Raw genomic sequence first — 21,426 nt, 5'->3', positions numbered from 1 at the left:
ACAAGCAAACGCAAACACATGCATGCACACCCACACACACACACACACACACAGGCAAAGTGTTCCCCTCCTATACTCCAAGGGCCCATGTTCAGACATGAGCTCATGTGAAAACACATTACTGATTTTTCCACAACTAAAAACAACATGACATTAGCAGTGATGTATATATTCAAGAAGAAGAAGAAGAAGAAGGGAGGGGGTGGGGGGAGATCAGACAAGGAATCCTTTTTCTTTTTCATGCTGTAGTTGTTACTGACCTGCACGCCTCATTTATTCCTTTGGGATTATAACGTTTATATTTTAGTTGACCACAAATATAAAAATCTGTACATAGACTTGGCTGTGCTCATTGTTTGTTTAAAGTGCTTTAAATAAACATTTAAAAGTCCATAGACTTGGCTGCCATATGACGTAATTTCAAAAAGCCAGACATTGGGAGGGCAAAAATCGACCACTGTTGATGCAATTACAAGTCACTCGACCACCATAACTTTATTATAGTTTTAAGAAAATCTCCAAATATTATGAGGTAACCAAATGGGACCGGAGAAGGAGTGGGATTTCTTTTATGGCTACATCGCTACACTGCGACGTTTAACCATGACCAGCACGTTTGTTCAAAAAGTGGAAAAGGCAGTGTGAAATCCCTTACATCACACCATGACGCTCCACAAGCGGCAGAAATCCCCGTCTCCAATAAAAAGCCGATCTTATTAAGACTGCTCAATGACTCGCATTACGTCGACGACGATAGAATTCATATCCACGGTAATATCTCAATGATAGGCTATTCATGTGCGAGCTAGGGGAACGAGGCGGGCACTTAGCGTCAACAAACGGCAACGCAAACACACGCATAATGAAAAGGGAACAATAAGTGTGCAAAGCAACGAGAGGGCATGCAGCCACAAACACACCTAAATATCCTTAACGGTGTTACAGTCACAAAAGATTACCACAGCGATGTGTTTAAGCACACTGAATTTAATGTGATCCACTCCACTTATTTATTGTATCGCTCTCTCTTACCCTGTGCAATGCCTTGTTATTTTCACACACACACACACACACACACACACACACACACACACACACACACACACACACACACACACACACACACACACACACACACACACACACACACACACACACACACACACACACACACACACACACACACAGGATGATTTTGGAGAGAGCCGTCTTGCAGACATGACTAGAGACAATTTACGGAGAAGAGTAGAGCCTGTGTGTGTGTGTGTGTGTGTGTGTGTGTGTGTGTGTGTGTGTGTGCGCGCAGCACACTGCTCTTCTTGTCTGGATGACACCAATGTGTCTGGAAGCTGACGGGCTGACATTGGTTTACATGTCACTCCGCACACACAACACATTCTGTAAACAATGCAGCGAGGAAAACAACAGCAGCTGGAAGTAGAAGATGGTATTTTCTAACCATTTAATGATAACTGTTGGAAAATAGTTTTTTTGTTTTTTAATCTTTGACCTCTTCTGATAAAAGAGCATCAACCAAGTTTTTTTTTTAAACAGATTAACCCTGGTGTTAAACCCGATTTATTTCTGTAGCAAGGAATTGTAAGATCTACGTGTCGCAACACGGCAATTTTCATCTTCATCTTTTCATCTTCAAAGCTGACATGATTTGAATGATGAACAGAGCAGACGAAGAAGCTCAGTGAAATGTACATGTCTGTGACTCAGAGCCGAATATGAAAATAAAGCGCGTGAGAGACTGACTGCGTCCTGCGTTCCACAAAGCTCCTTTTGGAAGCGAGCCCCACACAGCCGTCATGTTGATTTCCCAGGCCCCAGAATGCCGAGCAGCGGGGCCCTCTGCCCTTTCTATCCCGAGCTCTAACTTCCATCCCGACACCTCACCTCTGACCCCCGTGCTCCCAGGGGCTCGACCCCGTCCTCGCCGAGCACAAACCGGGCCCAATAAGGGGGCTCCGTTCGCTGACAAAAACACACCCAAAGGCCTCTGCTCCTATGACAGTGTGTGACTTCAGGTCAGATTCCTTTAGCATAACAACTACTGCCATGGATGGCCCCTCTGTGAAGAAGACTCGAGCTTTGTCAGCACAATGCAGCCGTCACAAAGCACAGATTTGAATAAAGAAAAGTTGAATTTCTGCTATTTCACCGCACGGACTACAGAACCACTGCGCTAACCGCCGCAGCACGCTCAAATATAAGGCCTTGAACAGCTATGGCTGTCTCTCCCCCCAATAGCAACTATTAGGCACCCATCCCATCAAAGGGGGGGACCTGTTACAGCAGGTTAGAATAAGGAATATGGAGTCTAACCAACGTTAAGGCATATAATACACATAGGTTACAGGTATCCCAGCGTGTCCGCCTGGAGTGTTTGATGACGCAACCCCCCACGAAAAAAAAGAAAATGCTGCATTGTGACCTTTCCCTTAGAGCAGCAGATATCTGGAGAGAGGGGTTTTTAGGAGGGAGGTTTGAATTTCCTCTGTTCTCTGAAAAAGGGAGAGAGAGAGAAAAAAAACAACTAGCCCGGGCAGGCAAGCAGGCAAGCAGGCATGGCCCCTGTGGGTCCTTACCTCCCCTCTCATGCAGCGGTACGCCCCGAGCCCATCACTTTATTCACAAACACTCAATTGCACAACACACGCACACACACATCTACACACTCGCACACCTCCCCCTCGGGCCACAAGACGCACTTAGGAAACTAGACACAAATCGGGACATGGGAAGTGATTTAGTGCCTCCTGCATAAATCAAAACCATGTCCAGAACCTGTCTGCCGTGTCATCCAAGTAGGTGACATATTGATCTACTTCGCTGTGTGTCTATGTCGTTTCAGCAGCACATTGCTACATTCGCTGTTTTCTAGCTTTTCGTCTGCCCGTTTGGAAACCACAACCACGGTTAACACGCGCATAGAAATATATACTGGGATTTTGGGGATAGAAGCATGTGTAGGACTAGAATAACCAAGTTTTTCTTCTGTTTTTGGCACACACACACACACACACACACACACACACACACACACACACACACACACACACACACACACACACACACACACACACACACACACACACACACACACACACACACACACACACACACACACACACACACACACACACACACACACACACACACACACACACACACACACACACACACACACACACACACACACACGACAAGGAAAGGAGGAGCTGTCTGCATGAGTTCCAGTCGGTGTTAAATCTAAAAGTTGAACCATTTCTCTGAAGCAATTTAAAAATGACATAGAATAGGCCTCCAATTGAGAATAAATTAAGCTCCAGCATCTTTGATACATTCTTGCTCATCATAATAATAACAGGAAAAAGGCAATTTGGGCGTAAAATTAATTTACGATGAATGAAATTGAATTGAATCCATAAATGAGGAAAAACCACATTGTGAAATTAATCACTGTGGGTTATTTTTTTTTAAATGTGTTTATCTTTCAAAAAACCCTTTGCTAGAGGGTTTTAAAGCTACCGTACCATGTTATGCATATAATGTGTGCTGGGGAAAAAATAGACAATGCTATCGTTGCTATGTATAGTATTCTATATATATAGTGTACACACACACACACACACACACACACACACACACACACACACACACACACACACACACACACACACACACACACACACACACACACACACACACACACACACACACACACACACACACACACACACACACACACACACACACACAGTATAATGTATTTATTATGTCCTGTTTGTGCGCACGCGTGCGTGTGTGTGTGTGTGTGTGTGTGTGTGTGTGTGTGTGTGTGTGTGTGTGTGCCCGTTGATGGGAAACTGTTATATTTACAGGTGAGGATGAAGAGACATCCAGGGGAGTGGAAGTGAGAGGAAAATGAAAAGAATTATTTTCTCTCTCTCTCTCTCTCTCTCTCACGGTGATGCAAATGACAGCCATTACCAGCCCACTCGCCTCAAGAGCGAAACCTCAGATGTTCGCTGGGATAGGAAAAAAAGAAAATAGAAAATATAGACATATACTTCTCTCCATCTCTCTCACTTTTCCCCATCACTCCATCCCTCCTCCATACTGCCGTTTCTCTCCCTCTCCCAGGAGAAACGGCTCCGGTGTCATAACTCATTTGTCAATTCTTCAATACAAATTAAAAGACGCTTGACGACTACCTGTATGGTAAACAACATAACTGCTGCTGGCGGCGTGACAACATCGACACACACACACACACACACACACACACACACACACACACACACACACACACACACACACACACACACACACACACACACACACACACACACACACACACACACACACACACACACACACACACACACACACACACACACACACACACACACACACACACACACACACACACACACACACACACACACACACACACACACACACAATCCTGAACAAAATAACAAAATCTGCAAAAGTAAAATCCTGCGGGTTAATATCAACTCTTCCAGACTGTAAAAATAAATGCCCGTCCTGGCCCCCTTCTTCCATATAAAACCATTGCTCTATTCCTTTGCTCTTTTCAAAGGAGAATAATATTTACCACATGCTGAGACGAGTTCTTTTTTTTGTTTTACATTGTTCTAATTGTATTTCAACACTCCAACGCTTGCCTGGGAAAACAAAGCTCCGGATGAGCTGCTATTTTGAAAGGCTGCAAATCCAGTGAGCAAAAAGACCATACACCTTCATTCATGCTTTTCAGTCATACAGTCGCACTTCTTTAACAGGTTTCCATTTGACTGACATCAGTGAAGCCCAGGCCAGCAGCACACAGTAGAAAATGTATGCATGCAATGCACACGTACTATACACGATTACACGTACGTACACAAACCCATTTGTCAAAATTTGAAATTCCTTGAACACAAAATAAGCCCTTTTTTTCCTGTCCTGCACCATTTACGAGTCGAGTAAATACTCTTCGATATTTTCAACGCGCACAAATTAAGTGAGCACGTTCTACCAGGAGACACCTGAGATGAAGTCTGAACACGTGAGCTTGCCACTGAGTCTACATAAATCAAACATGATGTCTACAGCTGACAACTGCTCACTATCAAGTACCAGTGGCTATAAACTGGCCCTTCACTGCGCGCGTGCACGTGCGCACACACACATTCATCCTTAAAAAAAGAACAAAAATATATAGTATGATTTTTTTCCCCCATGCCAGGGATGAATTGGCTGAGGATAATGTGGACTTGCTTTGCGAGAAAGACAACCACATTGACAGAGGTGGAGAGAGAAACCAGACCATTTCTCAAACAGCTAGTGCACTTTTACGATAAATCTTTTCAACACACTGGGTACTACTGTGCAAAGGTTATAGGCACTTGTGAAAAAGAAAATGCTGTAAAGTGAGAATGCTTTCAATGACAATAATGCCATGAATAGTTTTTTAATTCATCAATGGATAATACGTTTTATTTTATAAATAGAAGATAAAACTAAATCTAATCGATGTATCTGTCAATTTAATAGTCGGTAGGTAGGTTGTTCTTGTTCAAGAAACGTCTTGGAGAAATTGCCACAGTTGGTGTGGATTTAGGGTTTCCCTAATTCTTATGTCTCATCATGTAATCACAGACTGACTGGATGAGGTTGAGATCAGGGGCCTGTTGCACTGCTCCATGTTGAAGTTTTGTATGATCGGGGTCGTTGTCATGCTGCAGAATTTGAATTTGGGACAGATCTGATGCCTCCCTGATGAATACAAATCTGCCTGTACTTCTCTCAGCATTGAGGACACCTTGCCTGTGGACACTCTCTGGCCCTTCAGCAAACAACCTGCCTTCCATTAGATCCAAATATTTCAATTGTGAATCAATCCAGAACACACCTGTTTTCATGCATACAGTAGGTGAGTATAGCCTGGCTTTCTTTTACTCCACATCGGAGATATGGCTTTTTGGCTGCAAGTCTACCATGAAGATCACTTCTGACTAGACTTTTCTCCAGACTATAGAAGGGTGTACCACCACCAACACCACGACACAGGGTCCCCATCGTTCCTGCCAGTTCTAAGCTGAAGGTGGTGTTGGATTTGTGGACCATCGTTTGGTTGCAAAGAGAAGTATGCTTGATGTGTCTTTCGTCTGCTGCACTCGGTTCCCTTGGCCGAACGCCGCGTTTCCGGTCCTCAACTCTGCCTGTTTATTTGTGCTTCTGTAGAAGTGCTTGGACAGCACATAATGGAAACACCTGTCTGCCTCAAAATGTCTGTCTGTTGAGACTGAGGCCTTGCTGAAGCAGGATGACCACCTTGTGTGTTCTAGCTATGCTCACTTTTGCCATGGTGTAAGATTTGTTTTAGATTGAACTGTCTCCTTCGAGCTCACTTTTAAAACTCATTCGGCAACTTCTATTTCTAGTATAGCTGTTCCCCGCCCATGCAGGCTTCTTCGCCACCTACACAGCTGTTTCTATTTCAGTTAATGATATTTATTTCAAATTACATATTATGTTGTCGATCAATAGCACCTGTTTCTTATAATCGTTTAATCATGCACTGAAGACAGGGTTTTTGTCTTCAGTCTATATAACTAGAAAATCCTTCTGGAAAGCGGTCTTTTAACATGATTTGCTCTCTTTCTTTAACAACATAAATATCTTAATGTAATATGTAACTGTTTGTACAAGGATTGGTTAAACTTTAAATATGATATTTCCTTTTTGACACATTAATGCAGTAGAGATAGAATAAGCATACAAGATTAATGTTTTTGTAAAACATCTAAAGTGCCTACAACTTTGCACAGTACCGTATATGATGTTTTTTGTTCCATAATGTAAGTACATTGCTGACAGTACTAGCACACACCCAGGCATATAAAACAACCTGTCACTAATAAACATGACGAATCCAGTCCATAACCAAGTGGGCTCACACAGGATGTGCCAGAGGATGAATTGGCACTTTTGGAAGCAATATTACCTAGGCTAATTGCTATGATTATGATAATGATAATCATTACTGCGGCACAGGAGTGTGCGAAAGGCTCGCTGGGTGCGTGTTGTTGAAAAAGTCAATACAAAACACCTTGTAATGACAGGTACGGAACATGGACTGCCCCGAGCTGTTTTTTTTTCCTCCCCTCTAACATTCAAGCAAATGTCAATCAAAGATTTCTTTCTTTTTTCATTTTCACCTTCCTTTCAGAGAAAGGAAATAGAAAATTACCAGTGTGATTTGCGGGGCGGTTGTCGTATAGCAAAACATCAATACTCTAAGTATGATTTTTAACAAATCAATAGAGATAGGAAAAGCAAGGGGGGGTGCAGGGGAAGGGAACGTCTCACAGGATTGTTCTTTAGCTAGAATATCGACATGCCTGTTTCAATGGATTAAACTACTTTCTAATGAACATGATAACGTGTAAGTAGCCGCTTTGCAAATCTACCTGTCAAAACCCAGAACCGAGGGGGGAGATTTAAGGCCTTTATTCAACAGTTATTCCACTGATGAGAACTATACGGGGACTAATCCAAAGTGTTACGGCTACGAGAGATGTTACGGCTACGAGAGAAAGATCCATGTGGTGAAAAGTGAAAAATAAATATATACACATGCATCTATGAAAAACGAACTGAATCATTTCCTCATGCTCGCCGTTGGCCTGTTATCAGCAGTGTGCATGACTTTCAAAATGAACGGTCAGGTCTCTCTGGTTAAGATAAGGAATGTAGAAGGGAACACAGTAAAAGAAAAAATACTCCTTGTTGTACTTAATTTAGTAGTGTGAAAATCGGAAATAAATATTAACCCATTAAAAACCGGGGAAAGCATCCGTGTCATTTTAGAGTTTAACGTTGGCTATTCAAAAATAGCAGATCTACAAGCTCACGGCGCGACACGAAGTGACGCGCCGTGAGCTTGTAGATCTGCTATTTTTTTTGGAAAAATCTTGAAAGTGTTAAAATATTGAATTAATTGGAATCACGAAAAGGTTGTGAGTTAAAAAAAAGAAATTAGATTATTTTGTCCATTTCATGAAGAAATAAAAGAAATTCCATGAATTAGAAAACAAATGTTTAAGCGGTAGTGAAAATATAGGCGATCTAACTGAGCTTGTAGATCTGCTATATTTTCACTAGTTTGCGTCCCGGGGAGACATCAAATTCCTCTTTTGGATCACGGGCTAAAGTTTGGGAACCACTGGTAAACTGATGTCTACTTCCCTCCTGGCCCCATGCAGCACCCCTAACACTTCACCTCCTTGCATTGGGGAGAAGGAAGTCTCCATGGTTAAGCACCAGGCTGTACAGGCCCCAGGCTTACAGCAGCAGGCATTACTCGTACCATAAGTGAGAAGAAGCTCCAGCTATACACGCCATCATGGACAGACGTGGCCAGCGAGCATGGGTCCAAGGGGAGGCCATTAACTGTAACACACATCACTCTCTAAACAGCCACACGGGAGACCGTGCAGACTGTCATCTGGGGGATGCGCAAGGTGAACAGAAATCGACATAACAGCAGCTCTTCAACAAATAAGCGCAGTCCAACTTTTGTTTTTGTTTGTTTTCTTTCTTTCTTTTCCCGGGGACTCTGCAGCGGTGCCTCACCACCACCACCACCACGGTCATGTTCTTCATATTGTTACTGCAGCCTATTTGTCTGTATATTCAAATACCCCGGGGGCTGCCGAGAGAATAATATTACATTTCAACAGAGAGGGTCCTATTCAATACACTGGCCAACAACAGGACCTGTGGCTCCTCTCCAGTCTTCATGGACATAAGACATTGCCTGTAGCACTAAATGACTCCATTACAGGCGCACACGCACTCACGCACACACACACACACACACACACCTGGCGACAAAATGACCCACTAAAAAAAAGTTAAACAAGTTTTTATGAAACTTTGGCAGACGCAGTGTTCCTGACACCATAGTAGCCATACTGAAACTAAAGGTGACTGAAAACTCTTGCCTACAGAGCCGTAACCCCCTCTCCTTCCTTCCAACAACAACCCCTCATATTCACGTAAAAAGCTTTCTGTCAAAGTGGCATCGCAAAGTCCCCTGCTTCTTCACCCAAATACACACGAAACCACACATCCCAGCGCACCTCGCCTGGGCAGTTAAAGTCAACCTCCCATAAAACACTGAGTGCAGTCTATAAAGCCACCAATTAGCACAATCATGCAGGACACCCATGCTTTAAAAAAAGAAAACGGTCCCATTGAGTGGTCAGAAGTACAGGCTATAGCAGTGGTTGCCCAAACACATTTGTATGGGTCCCTTTATTTTTTTTGTTTCCTACATTTTGTTGTTAATTATCTCAAAACATTTTCATAAAACATTAAAACAATTGATTTCCCCCCCAGTAATTTCATAAAGAAATTAAAGAAAATCTGAAATCCCATAAATTAGAAAACAAATGTTTAAGAAGTAGTGAAAATAGCCGATCTACAAGCTGTGTCACTATAGTTGAGGGTCCCGGGCAAACATCTAATCTCTCTTTTGGGTCCCGGGCAAACATCTAATCTCTCTTTTGGGTCCCGGGCAAACATCTAATCTCTCTTTTGGGTCCCGGGCAACATCTAATCTCTCTTTGGGTCCCGGGCTCAAGTTGGGAACCACTGGGCTATAGGACCTATAATGCACAAGCCCCACCCCATATACGAAAGGCTACAGATGTCAGGTTGACACATTGTGAAAACTCTGCTTATGTGACAACTATGATAGCCTATTTTATATTTGTTTTAATGATTAACCATTTTAATTAATAGCTTGTATGTGTAAGCCGTTAAGTCTATTTTTTAAAGAGTTTTTTTTAGAGCAGGCACTATAGTGTGTGTGTGTGTGTGTGTGTGTGTGTGTGTGTGTGCACATAGTGTTATTAACTTAATTAAGTCCTCATGTCATATCAATTAGTTAAACTATTTGCCTTTTTTAACTCTCACTTAACTATTAGAGAATGAGAAACAGAACTTTATTGAAACGGTGCTGATAAAGATGGTATAAGAAAGGTTAGATGATTAGCTAATCTGCATGAGTTCAGGGGACCTTAAGGACACGAAAATTACAGTGTGTCTATAATTGTCCAAAATAATGTAATTATCGTCATGATGACATGCCTATATAGTCTGCTACATTAAACATTATAGGCATATACATGTATAGGCATATAGGCTATATGCTGCCTGTAGTTGAATAATGATATATATAAAACATCATAGGAAATGTGTTTCTTATGCTGTGACTTAGGCCATCTTAAATTATCATGCATGTTATTTATTTTTTGCGCACTTCTGTGTAGCTTAAAGCATCGGATTCAATCTTTAAAAAAGAGATCCAGCGAATACACCTCCTCCACCCTTTTTCATCTTTGCTGTCTGAAGCACTCAAATGAGAAACTGTCAAGAGCCGTGATTTGTGCTAACTAGCTACTCGATCGCTCCGGAGCTGCTGCTGCTGCCTGCTGCACGCGTGCGTTGTGCTCACGCAGGGAGTGAGTCAGGGTGCATGCAGGAGAGGAGAGGAGAATGTATGATGGCGCGCACGGCACGGCAGCAGAGACGGAGAGGGGAGGAGGAGAGGAGACAACATAAGCTATACCTGCATGGCTGCATGTGCATGTGAAGTCGTGTGTTGATCGTCGCGATTCTTCTTCAGAATATATGCGGGCGCCCGGGGGGGAGCGGGGGAGGGAGGGTTGTTTTTTTAATCACCCCTTGGAGAAATTTAATCAGAAGCCAATAGAATAAGTCTGTGTGACTGCTCCTCGTTGGGCTTAAACAATGCGCCTTGACTCCAGATTCGGTGGCCCGCGCCCCCTCCTCCTCCTCCTCCTCCCCCCCTCTCTCTCTCCCACAGTTAGGCAGAACAAAGAGCCCCTGAGAACGCGCTGGGGGCTACCCAGTAACCCACCAGACACTACCTATTCACGTGAAAAAAAGGCCTGCTTCCCGTGGCTCGTCCCTGCATGGCCGTGGCGATTGAATTATAGCTGGCTTCTTTACAGGCATGCATGCAGCGACCCATCTCTTATGTAGCAGTGGCAACCGTCCTATAGCCTTTTTGCATAATTTCTTAAAAGCCCCATACCAAAGGCGGCGATTCTTAACTTGTCCATTATTGGATATTATTTTCCCATAATTATTATTTTATATTATTCTACTATTAGGCTATTATTAGGCCCTAACATTATTGTTATTATAAGTATTAGCCTATTTATATTATATAACAAGGCCTAATATAATTATAATGATTATTGCTGCTATGGTTGTATAACTAACCGATTAAGCGTATACCGTAACTGAAAAACAATGATTTAGGCTACGTTGTATTTTGATTGACAGCCACTGTCAGTCCACTATAAAAATAAAGTAGGCCTACAAAAACAACTAACAAATCGCAATAATCTATGATTTGACTTTTACACAAAGTAAGTGCTATAGGCATGAAGTTTAAAATTGTGGAGGATAGTCTACAAAGTATTCACATGTATTTCAACACATGTCTTGAAAGTTACTATGTGATAAATGGTGTATAGGCTACAGGTCTAATAAAATATTGCTAAATAACATAAAATAGGTTATTATAAATTTGTAGTAGCCTATATCGTATTTTGTTATAATTTGTAGTAGCATTTTTTTAAATTAAAGCCTTCTTATTTGTTATTGTTAGCATATTTGTTATTATTCCAACAGCATGCATAAAAAGTCCATAAAACACAATTTTATATGCATTTAAAATGGAATTCACAATTTTGCCGTTCCACGTGTAAAGACACTGACATGGATCGTCGAGGATATATAAACACTATAACCTTCCGTTTTACCACAGCTCTCGAATGGAGAAAATCCTGCTCTAACAATCTGAAATCAATCCACTTTCCCCCCAATCCTGCATTATCCCGTGGTAATAACAAAAAACAAACAGCTAACTGGGGAAGGGAAGCCCCGCTGCGAAAACGCATATCCTCGAAAACCTATTAATCTTCTCAATGTAGTTGTTCACCTGAAAACCGAGATAAAGAACCACAGGAAATGTTTACTTTTCTCGCTGCAGTTCTTTTGAAGTTACTTCCACAATGAAAGAAAGACAAATACACAGTAGAAAAAAAATACTAAACGGTCTCATTCACCGAGATCAATTCCGACAGCATTTTAAAATAGCCGGAATTGAGTTACATGCCTAATTAATTTCTAATAGCCTACTTAACACGGATAGACTATGCAAAAAAAATAAAACTTAAAGTTTCTTTGACAGAGCGGTACAAAAACCTCAGTGCACTGTTCTCCAAACACGAATAGGCATATTTTTAATTTATGAATGTATATTATTATTATTACCTATCTGCCAATAAACTACTACTCTAAAAATCCAGTAAGGTAAATGGTAACCACCTCGCCTCGCATGCATGCAGCGTCGGCGCAGATAAATTCCTTTCTCCCCGCACATGAACAAAAGGACTCAAAAGAGACGACTCTCCACAGCAATAGTCTAGATGGTTAACATACCACAGCCGGGCTCCTTCGTTACAAACAACATTATTTTACAGACGAACATTTTAATTGAAATGCAAAAAATAAATAAATAAAAAAAGAAGTCGACTGTGGGGGAGAGAGTGAGAGTTGTCTGTCTGCAAGTGTGTGAGTGATGCATGTGTTTAAAGTGGGTGAAAGAGAGACAGAATGCGTGTGTGCGTGTGTAGTGTGTGCGTGCGTGCGTGCGTGCGCGTGTGTGTCAAGGGGAGAGAGAGAAATAGAGAAGACTATAAACCATGAAGAATGATTGATTTTAAATAAGTGTTTTGTTGTTGTTTTTTCAAACAAAATTCTAAACCTGTCAATCAGTGTTACTTACAAATAAAATTCAATTACCTTCTTTGCTGTTGTTTTGGCTCTTATTTTTTTCCCAGTGTGCCATGGCCTTGTCATCTTCTGGCCCGTCCATCATGGCCTTGTCGCTGGGCACGTACCAGGTGGCGTGCTGCTCCGCCATGAGGGTGTCAAGGTCAATAGTGCCCATTGAGCCCTTCCCAGCATCCGGGCTGCAGTTCGCCAGCTCATTGTCTCCGTTCTGAGAGGGACAGTCGCCGTTTTTTTTGCCATTCTTCATGGCCAGCGGCTGGTCCTCCGAGATACTAAACTGCTGTCTCTGTAGCTGGATCTGGGCCTGCAGAATCTCCAGGGGGTGAATGTCGTCCTGGCCCGAGGTGCTGGAAGGGGTGCGTACCTGCTCCATCCCGTGGGGCGTGCCCGGGTGGCTCACCCCGTTGCCCCCCGTGCCCCCGCCGGCAGCGCTCAGTCCATAGCTGTCGGGCGTCGAGGTAGAGTGATTGTTGATGCCCTGCATGCCCAGGGCCTTCTGTCCGTTCATCAGTCCGTGTTCGCCGCCCCTCTGCATTTTGGGCGAGCCGGTCATCATGGGGCTGCGGTTGGGCTTGGTGGACCCTCCCGCGTCCGAGCTGGAGGACACCTCGTCCTCGTTGCCGTAGTGGGTGCTGACGTCGTCCGGGAAGTCCACCCGCGGCGAGCTGCCGTCAGACTTGGTGACACTTTGAATGCCACTGTCCAGAGAAGACATCAGGTCTGCCTGGTCCCCCAACATTAAGTCACCTCCTTTCCCCCAGGAGGGGGATTGGAGGGGTTTCTCGTGGGGCGTGCCCCCACCCCTCTCCCCAACGCCAGCTGAGGGGGTCTGCTGGCCTGGACTTACAACAGGGTTCCCGTTATCAGAGGAAAAAAAAATTCCAGGGCTCACATGTCCACTGTCTCTTTTTCTCCTCCCTCTCCCTCTCCCGTTCCCTGTTGTTGCTTTCCCCTCACTGCACGGGGTAGCGTCCATGTTGTAATTTGGGGAGAGGGCACTGGCTTCCCCCTGCACCGTCTGGCTTTGCGTTGCAGGCTTAGCGTTGCTATTCCCGGAGCCAGGCATCTGGCTGTTCTGGGAAGTGCCGCTCTGAAAATACTCGGGACCAGCACTGCCAGTCCCGTTAGCTGTGCTGCTATTAATGTCCTGCTCCGTCTGACTCAGTTTTCGCTTGCCCTCATTTTGGTTCTTCTTGTTGAACGTTACGTTGAGGTTGGGGGCCCCTAGGCTAGCGATCATGTTTTGGCAGGCCGTGGAAAGGGCCGCTAGGCAGCTCTGGCCAAAAACATTGTCTTTACTGCTGGTTTTGCTGAAGCTCCCTAGGGAGAGAGCTCCTAGCTTACTAACGGAGGACCGCTGGCCTGGGGGGAACTCAGACTGGGGAGGGTAGCTCCCCGGTGAGGTGCTCACCCCCTGGGGAGTGCTGTGGGCCGCTCCCTGACGGTTTGCCCCTCCATAAGGAAACGTTGGCTGAGCTCCCATAGGAGGTGCAGGGAAGTCAGCCGGCCGCCTCTCTGTTGGTGCATTCGGATGCCCTACGCCTGATCCTGGTGACTGCATCTGCGAGATGTTGCCCATGTTTCCGCTAAACTGGGAGTGCATGCCCGGTGAGTGGAGGGCCTGTACATGGCCGTCTCCCGGTAACCTCATGGGCTCCTGCATGCCCATGCCCGGCCTGAACATCATCCCAGCCCCGTTCTGCTGCAGCGCCATGTCGTGAGGCCCTGACTCGTTACCGGCTCCACCCATGCGCCGTGACATCATCTCCCCCGGTGGGTGGGACCCGGGGAACCAGGAGTTCTCCTGAGCGACGTGAGGATTCTGCCCGTCGAAGTTGGACATCCGGCCGCCATTCTCCCTGTCGAAGCCGGGCTGAGGCATGCTCCCCACCGGGCCTCCGTGCACCATGGGGCCGGGAGGCACCTCGCCGTGGTGACCCAGCTGCTGCAGGCTGGGCTGTCTCATTCTCTGCTGTTGGTTCCGGGACGCCATCTGCTTGATCATCATGGCCGCATTCTGACGCTGCTGTAGGGACTGCTGTTCAGGCCCCGCATGCTGCAGAGGGCCAGGCGGGAAACCTTCGCTCACAGGTGGAGTGAACTCTCCAGGTAGGCCAGGATAGGCTGAGGGCGAAAGATGGTTCTCAATGCCGCCGCCCCAGCCCTCTCCACCATGCGCATTGGGGAAGTCGAACCTGGGCCTTTTGGCCATGTTCATATAAGGGGAGTCAAAGTGTTGCAGTCTCTGATTCTGGGGCTGTTGGGAGGCAGGAGGGGGGGCTGGCTGTTGCATATTAAACATGGGGTCCCCATAGGGGTGCAGGCTCCTATTTTCCAGTCTGTGAATGGGATATTCAAACTGGTTGTGTTGGCCCGGCATCATGACCCCTCCGTCCAGAATGTTAGGGTTGGAAGAGCCAGGTTCGGGTTGAGGTGGACGTGGGAGACCAGGGGGACACGAGTTCTGTCTCGCCATCAAGCCAGCCTGCTGCTGCTGCATGAGAGGGTGTCTAGCATTTACACCCGGCTCCATTCCAACGGGCACCTTCCGGCCATTTCCGAAACGCTCAAAAAACACTCCATGCTGTGGCGGCGGCTGAGGCTGCTGGGGCTGAGGGGGTGGCTGGTGTCCTTTGGCGAGGCCCTGCATACCTGGTGTACGAGGCATGCCGGGGTTGCCTGGGAAATTCCCACCGGCAACTGGCCTCCCCGGCCCAAAATGGGGCAATTGAGATTCTGATTCTGAGGGGGAAAATACGGGTACATCAAAATGTCCAGATGGCGGCTCATTGGGGAAATTATACTCTAAACCCTCCACGGCTCCCTGGGTGGGCATTCGTCGAGGTTCCAGGCCGTGAGACTCTGAGGAAGAGGATGACGAAGATGGGAGGCCGTGGAAGGATGCTGCCCTGTTAGGTGACTGGTCCAGGGGCAAACAGGGGGCAGGGACAGCATGGTTCCCGCTTGGAGGCCCATGATGCTGGAAGTCAGGCCGCTGCTGCTGCTGCTGCTGCTGCTGCTGGGGGAAGCCATCCCCCGCCTGGCCCTCTGCAAGAGGATCAAACCCCTCTCCAAAGCCCTGCTGTGGTCCCATGCCATTGTTATTGTAGCCCATTAGCCTGCCACCGTGCAAACAGGACGACCCTGGATCTGGGCCTCCAAAGTTGCCACCGAAGTGAGGGTGATGTTGGTGGGGATGAGACTGATGGCCGTGGGGGTGTCCTTGATGAGGTTGCTGGTTGTTAAAAAATCCATGCATGGGTCCTTGCTGCTGTGGGGGCTGCTGAAGTCCACCGCTCGCATGCATGTCTGAGTGGCCCCGCGGGTGAAAGCCCCCATACTGCTCACCATTCATGTTCATATTGAGGCCGAGCATTGGCGGCTCATTCATGGGGCCCATGCCCGGCTCCACGGCTCCCGGTGGGCCTCCTGCGTGAAAGCCGCCGGGGCTTTTATAATGGGAGCCCATGTTCAGTCTTGGCTGGTTTATGTTTCTCTCCGACTGGCCAGGGTTTCTGCTATTAATCTGAGAACCAAACTGCTCCAGCCCAAACATACTCCCCTGCTATCAATCCCACATGACAGCCAGCTTGCCAGGCATCGGCAGACTGTTTCTGTCTGTTTTTTTCCCTATGTCCTCAAAAACGGAGCAGGGGACAAGAAACTTAAAAAATATTTGTATCTCTATAAAAGCGGGGGGAGGGGGGGTGCTCTATTGGTTTAAAATGTAACTCACCGAATAAGCAATTAATTGTTCTGTTTTTTTCCCCCAACTTCTGCGGTGTATCAGAAATAAAGGGGATCACTGTGCCTGAATAGTGTCCGCAAGTCCATGCATATGCGATGTTGTGTTCGTCTTATTCCTTAGATTAGGATGACAATTTATAGCATACACATATTTAACTTTGTAGCATGTGTTGACTTCTCGTATTCCAAAGTTACCTGAATGTATATATTTTCATTGCGAGACAACACATAACATCTCGCAAATTTGTGAGTGCAGAGGTTTTTATAAAAAAGAAAGGAAAAAGAAAAACATGGAATAGTAGTTTCTTGCATCTACTTCATTATTCCATTTCGATGTCAAATGTCCTGGTGCGCCTGGACGGTCCCATCTCGAGAGACGGAAAAATAAAGTCCACAGAGCTTAGCAGTTAAAATCTTTCCTCGAAGCTTTTGAATAAAAATATATATTACAAAAAGAAAAACGCATATATCCTTCAACATTCCAGCCACAGCCCACTGATCATTTTGGTCAGTAGTCAAGTGGTATAGCGAGTCCAAAAGGCAGGGCTATAATATCCAAACCCGGGCACCGGAGAGTGCGCTTTTACGCGTCCTCAACGCCGAGCCGCGGGCACCCGACCGCCCGCTCAACCAAGCACCGCGGAGCCGCTTGACAGCATTCTCTCATCCGCTCCAAGCTCGTGTGGTTCCAACAGCGCAATACGCGCTAAAACTAAAACAAAACAAAAAACCTCCGTGCAGACTTTTCCTCCTCCGCCGTCTGTCTGTCGTTGTGTTCTGTGCGTCTCACACACTGCACTGACTCCCGGCTCTGGTGGTGGTGGTGTGGTCTCTACTAGTCCAGCTGGGAGCGATTCACAGACAGATCACACTGGAGTCTGGCGCTCGGCGCTGTGTGAGATCAATGAGATCAACGCGTCCAGGGAACCAGCAACAAGTTTTGCATTTCTGCAGCCACTTCCATCCACGGACTCCCCGCCAATCAGAGGAGCCAGGAGCCAGCTCTGGAGGCGGGACCACGTTTTAAGGTCGTCCGGGGAGTTAAATCACACCGTAAAACCTCACCAAAACTGTGCAGCTATTAAAAAAAAAAAAAAAACTTAAGTGTGTGAGGCATTGACCGTGTCAGGTGTCCTGTGTGACCAATGATTCATTACCAATGACCACTGAATTATTTTGTTCACCACAGACTCAATAGCCCCCCCCCCCTCCTTCATGCTTCTTAACCACTTAGTTGAGTTATGTTAACTACTTGAGGCGGAATATGTAAATAGTACCGCCATAATCTGGTTAAACAAAATGCATCCACATGCACGAGCAACCAACAAACTAGTTAAAATTGTACACACAATAAAACACTCGATTTATATGGCTATTGAACAACATTATCTCCACCACTGGGCTGGCACTGGAGTCAGATTTCAGATTATTGACATTAAAGTAGACAAAACTGAGAGTAGGGCAGGCTAGTCTCTAAACAAATCACATATAAAAGAGTTGTTTATTTATTTTTTGTTTATAGTCAAACAGTCTACTGTAGACACTATTACTATAGGTCACCACCGTGCTACGGTCTACGCAATAATAGCATACATTTTGCAGTTGCGGATGTGGTTTGAAACTCAAAATAAATCCATCAGACCGAAATGCGTGCGTGTCTCTGGCGATGGTAATAATGATAATTCTGAGATTAAACACAAACACCCCGTTCCCTACTCTGTGTGTGTGTGTGTGTGTGTGTGTGTGTGTGTGTGTGTGTGTGTGTGTGTGTGTGTGTGTGTGCGCGTCATTTTCCGAGGTTATAGACCTGTACCTTAAAAAGGGGAAATCCTCCTTAAGAGACCATTTCAATTGAATATGTGTATCATATTGGGCTACGGTTCCGATGGCATTGTTTATCAATATATAGCCATGCCCAAAATACTCTTATCACATTTTAAGCAGAATAATAATTTACATAATTAGGCATAATGAATTCACCTTCGTATGAATAAGCAGAAGAAAGAGTAGGCCTGCATATTAAGGACAATAATGCTATACTGCCATCCTTGGCGAATTTGGTAGGTCATCATTTAGGACAAATTGCTCAGCTATAAATTTACGACGTTAGGAAATTCCTCACATAGCTAATTGTGTTTTATTGCATTTTGTTAAAGGCAGCCTATAGAAAGTTCGATCGCTCTCTTAAGGCCAACTCAGGAAAATGTCACAATTGAGCAAGCATCCGATTTGATTTCCTCTCTCTCTCTCTCTCTCTCTCCTCTCTCTCTCTCTCTCTCTCTCTCTCTCTCTCTCTCTCTCTCTCTCTCTCTCTCTCCTCTCCTCTCTCTCTCTCTCTCTCTCTCTCTCTCTCTCTCTCTCTCTCTCTCCCCCCCCCCCCCCCCCCCCCCCAGCCCTCTCCATTTCGAGCTCCAAATAGCTTTGGACTTGGCTTTATTAATATTTCACATTAATAATTTTAATTCACTTATGTCTTCATCAAATGTCCAACATTTTTTTTAACTACACCTCTGTCACTCATTGAAAAGATGTTGTTTATTTTTCACACACACACACACACACCACACACACACACACACACACACACACACACACACACACACACAACACACACACACACACACACACACACACACACACACACACACACACACACACACACACACACACACACAGCGAATGTAGTCTCATAGCTTCGGGGACTAAAGGGACTTTTATCAAAAAGGCACAGTGCCACCTAGCGTTTAGCATAAGCACAACAGATCACAACAGCATTTCCATGCACCTACAACAAAATCTAATACCGTATCTCGTTTTTAGAAGAAGACAGACAGTAGAGCAAAATGTAGGGCCCATTAATGTGGCTTGAAAGCAGGCTAACTGCTAGTAAAAGTTGTAACATTAGTAGGCTTATTTTGGCTCCTTAGTTGTAATGTCTCTTTCTGCCTCTGAAGTGTCATCCTGTCATAGGTTTAACAAGTATGCAGTGCACGTTCGACAGACGCGCGCGCGTGCGACAGACAGACAGAGAGATCAGCCTTATCAGATTTCCTGTTCCTTTCGCGCTTGCCCCATCCTCAACAATGAGTTATTTTGTTAAAAAGGGGAGCGCTTTTCTTCAAAATATACGGTAGGCACATACTAAGGCACTGGCACATATTAAACCGTATGTTGTGTTTCCAACTCCCTCCCATACAAATTTAGGCTACTAGACGAGCCATGTGGCAGGCAGCACACTGTGCTCATCTTGCCTGGGTTTGTCTGTGCCCTGCCCTGCTCAGATGATGCCATTGATGTTGTAGCCTACAACACAATGGAAATTAAGTCATAACTCTCCCATTGCCATAAGGTAACCTTATGGCAATGGGAGAGTTATATATATATACATATATATATATATATATATATATATATATATCCACCCACACACACACTATTTTTTTTGTAAAATACTAAGTCAAATTAATATTTGTAATTGTCAAATTAATGTTTATTACATATCATGATACAGGTGATATTTGTGATTTACTACTATGATTAACTACTATGCATTTCCTGGGTCATGTATACATGTACTATTCATAGGCTACTATAGTCCCACTCTTGTCCAAGATTGCCAGATGGGCTTCAGGCTGAAATAGCAACAGCACACAAATAGAAATAGGGTTAGACACATTTTCTATTATTCTCACTTTACATTTTGCCTGTTTCTGTTGCGTTTTAATAGACAGAATGACAATCTTTAGCACCCGGCACTCAATCCTGCCATGTACTAAGAGGAGAAGGCCTTTAATATGCCAGGCCTGATAATGGAGACAGCAGAGGACAGGACATGAGAGTTGTGTGTATCTTTGGTAGTGTATTTTGTAGGGGTGGACCAAAAAAAAGAAAGATCCATGGATATATCGCAATTTTTAATGCCACGAAATTAAAATCGAATTGCAAAGTTCAGAACCGTTTTTTTATTTATACTTTTATGTCAGAAAGACTGACTGGCATTATCTTGCTGCATTGAAGTGTATGATTGAACTTTATTATTGCTTAGAATGGTTTTAAAATGTTCTAGCATAATTAAAGCAAAGTAACTTGGGGGGTGGATCGCATCAAATAAAAATATAATTAGGAATCGCAATATAAATCGAATCAGCACCCTAGGTATCGATATTGTATTGAATCGGGAGGTAAGTGAATCGTCCCACCCCTAGTATTTTGTGTGTGCGCGCGTGTGTGCGTGCAGGGCAAACACCTCGATCAGCCAAGAAGCTAGCTAGAGGAAGGAAGGAGAGATAATGATAGGAGATGATTATTTGAAAGAGATGGAAACAAGTATGTTAGGCAGAAACACAAAGACGAGTAGAGAGTTGTGTTTGGCTGCAGAGGTTCGAGCCGAGGCCATTGCTTCTCAGTTGTATATGGTGGATAATGCATTAAGGAGAACTGAGTGAAGGGCTCTCTCTGCATCACCTTGCTGCTTGACAGCCTTCATATCCCAGACCCAGCTGGGGGCAGAATCAGAAGTAAAGAGTTCTACCTTGACAAACACTTTCACATTCACACCCAAAGACCTTTAAAATGACGTGCACCACTTAGCCCTAGCTCTGGTCCATAGCTCTAATGCCTTCATTAATAATAACAACAACAACAATAATAATAATAATAAAATAAACTTTCATGACATGAAATGCAGCTCAAAGTGCTTTACAGAGCAATGGAGAAAAAGAAAAAAAAAGAAAGGCAAGGCATAAAACATTAAAATAATAG

General features: G+C 44.8%; 1 protein-coding gene across 1 annotated transcript in view; it reads right to left on the bottom strand.

Annotated features, from left to right (window-relative positions):
• The window catches only part of mn1b (meningioma 1b), a 21,861-nt gene extending 4,301 nt beyond the window's left edge, over positions 1 to 17,560 (bottom strand). Inside the window, exon 1 of the mRNA XM_079516817.1 lies at positions 12,928 to 17,560. Within this exon, the coding sequence (XP_079372943.1) occupies positions 12,928 to 16,474 (3,547 nt within the window). The 5' untranslated portion in view covers positions 16,475 to 17,560. The remainder of the gene's footprint in view (positions 1 to 12,927) is intronic.
• Positions 17,561 to 21,426: the final 3,866 nt, after the last annotated feature.

The sequence above is a fragment of the Electrona antarctica genome (assembly GCF_951216825.1).
Source record: "Electrona antarctica genome assembly, chromosome: 12".
Lineage (NCBI taxonomy): Eukaryota > Metazoa > Chordata > Actinopteri > Myctophiformes > Myctophidae > Electrona > Electrona antarctica.
Note: the sequence above shows the minus strand (reverse complement) of the source record. Positions and strands in the feature narration are given on the sequence as shown.